The sequence below is a fragment of the Phaethon lepturus genome, unplaced genomic scaffold (genome assembly GCF_000687285.1).
Source record: "Phaethon lepturus isolate BGI_N335 unplaced genomic scaffold, ASM68728v1 scaffold54007, whole genome shotgun sequence".
Lineage (NCBI taxonomy): Eukaryota > Metazoa > Chordata > Aves > Phaethontiformes > Phaethontidae > Phaethon > Phaethon lepturus.
The window spans coordinates 1-4074 of NW_010552178.1; the positions used below are offsets into that span (position 1 = coordinate 1).

A 4074-nucleotide genomic window follows, 5' to 3' on the forward strand; every position below is an offset into this window, starting at 1 on the left:
TATGGCTGTTTTCTACTCTTGCCCACAGTACCTCTTCCATTCACTAACTTTCTTGGGTTTACTGAGGATTTTGCACGAAGAACAGGGCAAAGCACAGGAAGCAGTGGTTTGTGAGTGGGACTGTACACCCGAGATTTGCTTACACATGTATCGTAATGTACTTCTTTTACTTTCACAGTCTGGTATTTCTAACACTGTTCTTCTGGTTGATGCAGCGTTCCTGTGCCCACAGGTAGGAATGCAGAAGGAAACTGTTAATGATTGTTGCTGGCAATTGACTTCCCTTCTTTCAAAGTGAAGTGTAGAGTTTGTAGCTCAGAATCCCAACCTGCGGCATAGGTTATTCTTTTGTTGTGTGTCCATATCTCTTGGCTCCTCAGGATCAGTTACCTTTCTGTATATCAGCCCTGAGGCTGCCATGAGTGACTTCTCCCTTCTGTTCATGGCTGGAGCAAATGCTGTGGAAGACCAGAGAGCTCGCTGGGAGAGAAAGCGCAGCCGGACAACAAAGGAGCTGCTGGCAACTGAACACAAATATCTTGAGCAGCTGGATTTGGTGGTCACGGTGAGTATTTTGGTCCTTTCTGATATATGGGTACCTTCAGGCAGCACATACTTACTTGTGTTGTCATGGGGAAGGGTCAAGAGCAAGATTTTGCTACATCCCTACTGCATGGGATGACTGCTGGGGCAGAAAGGTTTTTGTTGTTGTTTTTCTTTTACCTCCTCTGTAACATCTGATAGCTTGTGGTTTTGGCCCCTTGGCTTTGGTGTGTATACAGACATAAATCTTTAAGTTTTTATTGTATAGGGACCTTGCCTTAAGATGCCTGAGATATATGAAACATAAGGGCACAGACAAGACAAAGATAGGTGATGAGCAAGGTGGTGGAAAAAAAAGGTGCATCTAGGAATACTGAAAAAAACCTCTGTCAGTGCTGTAGTGCTGTTGCATGTGTTTACAGTTATGGTCAAACTTGCCAAGAGGCTTTACACCTGATGATAGATGTCTTAGGTACGCATTCACAATATTTTATATCCTTTTGAGATAAAGAGTGTGCAAGCTGCAGCTTCTTGCTTCTGCGGTCTGCCATGAATAACTTTTGAGACACCTGTGAATTTTATCTGTTTTGAAATCTCTCTTTTTTTTCCCTATTTAGTTCTTTGTGACAATTTTAAAGGCCAAAGGGACGCTGAAACCTGCTGTGTTGGAAACCATATTTGGACCCCTGGAATCCATATATTCAGCCAGTCAGTAAGTGAACACACTGATGTAAATCCTGTAATTATATGGGGAGGACCTTATAATGATGAGACAGTGAGATTTCAGGAAATAAAGCTGACACCTTGTAAAACAGGCATTCACTTCTAGTGCTACTAGCCTTGGTGGCACTTGATGTACTCGGGAAACTGCTGATCTGTATTCACATATCTGGATGCCCAGTTGCCCTCTGGATAGTGGTTTAAAGCCAGTAAGTCTGCTCCGCAGTATTTTTAAGGCATGTTTTCTGTAGCTTACTCTGTGACCACCAAACACGTATTTGGCACAGAAACTGGATGTGAGGTGGAGGCTGACAAAGGAAGGTCAGCATAGGAGTGAACCACAGGAAGCTGTGAAAATGCCACCAATAATGTACCTCTCACAAGCTTCTTTGCTCCTTGTGCACAGTGTTCTCTCGCTTCATCTGGAGAGAGGCAATTTGGGACCAGGATTGGAAAATTTCTGTCAGAATGTGGAGCTTTATGGCCACTATGCTGAGAATTTGGAGCAGGCAAATAAAACCTTAAGGGTAAATATCCCCTTTGTTCTTCATGTTCTTTCTTGACTCTCTTTCTCTGTTCTTGAAACAGCCACATCCTTCTCTTTTTCTTCTGTTTCCGGAGTGATAAATTTTCTTCCTTTTTATGGGCTGCTGCTATTTTCTCAGCTTTTCTTCCATAGTAGAATGGTGAAAACTTCTCTACTTATTTAGAGCTTCACATTTTTGAAGCTTGTTTCAGGTCTTTGTGTATGTACGTGTATATGCTGAGCACAGCTTCCTCAGAGTTCTGTATTTACTCCCACTCCTGCTTGGCTGGTAAGCCTGGAGAGTGCAGTGGGAGCACCAGGAGACAGTGATCTCTTTCTAGAGACTTGTGAGGTCTCCTAGTCTTTCCCACTACCACTAACTGTATCCTAGCAGTGGGACTTCCTTTTCCTTCCCAATTTTTTTCTAATGGTAGAAGAAAAATTTTTCCTTCCTTTCCTTCCTTTACCTCTCCAAATACAACCTGTCTTCGAAGAAATTTCAGAAGGATACTATTTTTATTTCAAAGTCTTCACAGCTGTAGCTGGAATTTAAACCACCTGTCTTCCAATTTTTGTCTGTGCTTGTTCCCAGCTGCAGGATGTACTGGGATGTTTCCCTTCTGTTCTGTTTGCATGCATATATTCACACTTCTGACTTCCTAAGTGAAAGAGCCATTTTGGATACTTGCCTTGAGGTGATGGGAATGGGATGCACTGCTTTGTCTTGAAATTAATGGCAAAAAGCCACAGGTGGACTCCTTGTTTTCCTGTCTGAGTCAACCTTCCTCTCTTACTTCATTTCCATTTGCTGAGTACACTAGCTTTATACTGCTGTGTATGTCTGAAGAGGGGAAATCGCTTCCATTACTTGCTGGAAAATGGAGGTCAGGAGAAAGGGAATTTCTTGCCCATGGCCACAAAAGAAGTTGTTGGTGCTTGTGTTTAGGACTGGAGTCCTAAACTCTGAGAGTTTTAAGAGTTCCGTGTTCCGGTGCAGACTAGGGCCTTTTATTTCTTTCTACGGTCTGAAAGCTATATGCCTTTTCTGCTGCACACAGGAGCAATTGAGGAGAAATAAGTCATTCCGACGGTTTAAGAAACTTCAGGAGACTCGACCTCAGTTTGAAGGGAGGAAGCTAGAAGATCTGCTTCCTTTGCCCCTGCAGAGGTTGCACCAGTAAGTAAGCAATTTTGAGTCTTCAAGCTGTTAGTACAAGAGGGGGAAAAGGAACATAACAGTGTCTTTATTGCCATGGGAGGTAAAGTTGCTTAATGTGTCTCAAAATTGGAGCATAGACAGCAATGAAACAGACCTGAAAATGTGCTTGTAAGGTGGAATCAGTGTACATGGATGGGAGATGATGCAGGGATGTAGCTGTTTAGCCCTGGCTCCTGAGCCCTTCATCTAGCTCTTGGGTAGAATTGAAGTGGAGGCTTTCCATCATCTCAGTAAGCTACTGAAGTTAGGTGCTGAAGGAAATCAAGCTGTCTGAAGTGCTGCAGAAGTGGTGCTTTCTGCCAGAGATGGTCTTCCTTCGCTTTTGTGTGGGTTGCTGACCTGGAACATTGTGACTCTCATCTCTTGTAGATGGTTGCTTTTGGAGAGAGATTAATGAGTGCGGGGGAGCTTTTCTCTCCTCTCTGGTTATTGGGTCCATATGCTTTCCTCAGATTTGGTGCCTTTCACAGTTGTCTGAGCCTGGACAGATCCAGTCTGGATTGCTGCCTTCCCAATCACCTTGGGGCATCATCTCCCCTCTGAAAAGGCAGGCTGACTGCATGAGGCAAATGCTGCCTGCATTCAAGGGCTGCCCTTTCCTGGGGAGAGGATGTGAGTATTACAGAGCACAGGTAGTTTGCTGGGAACCCAGCTGCTACGGCTATACATCACATAGCTGCTCTTCAACCACAGTCTTATCCATGCTAAAGCAAATTTGAGATTGAGCGCATGGTTTTTTTGAAAATAACTTGAAGTGAGCACACCACAGTCTTTCAGGCAGCTTTATGTAACTTTTTTAATCAGCTTGGCAGATATAAACATAAGCTTTCTTTTTACCATAATTCTTTGGGTTGTTCCTTTGAATTTGTAAAATAGCAGTATACTTGTTGCTGTCCAACTGTTTGGGAAAATGGTGGCTTTTTAACAGGAGGTCTGAATCAGCTCTTTCATGTTCAAGGTTCTTTGAAACTCTGTTATATATACTGCAGGTCATATGACTTCTGCCAGTTTGTGAATCTGTTCAATGTGGTATTTCTGGTCTTGTTCAATATCTTTATTGGTGACC

The 4074-nt window shown here is 43.2% G+C and overlaps 1 protein-coding gene across 1 annotated transcript; it reads left to right on the top strand.

Moving 5' to 3' along the window:
* The first annotated feature begins 418 nt into the window (after positions 1-418).
* On the top strand, positions 419-2970 carry LOC104623910 (rho guanine nucleotide exchange factor 39-like). Its single transcript, XM_010291131.1, has 4 exons — positions 419-565; positions 1161-1255; positions 1670-1790; positions 2848-2970. The coding sequence occupies exons 1-4, from the start codon at positions 419-421 to the stop codon at positions 2968-2970; spliced, it is 486 nt and encodes a 161-aa protein (XP_010289433.1).
* Positions 2971-4074: the final 1104 nt, after the last annotated feature.

Coding starts and splice junctions, on each gene's coding strand:
- LOC104623910 (XM_010291131.1), top strand. CDS start 419: ATGAGTGACTTCTCCCTTCTGTTCATGGCTGGAGCAAATGCTGTGGAA. Junction 566..1,160: donor AGCTGGATTTGGTGGTCACG/GTGAGTATTTTG, acceptor TTCCCTATTTAG/TTCTTTGTGACAATTTTAAA. Junction 1,791..2,847: donor AGGCAAATAAAACCTTAAGG/GTAAATATCCCC, acceptor TGCTGCACACAG/GAGCAATTGAGGAGAAATAA.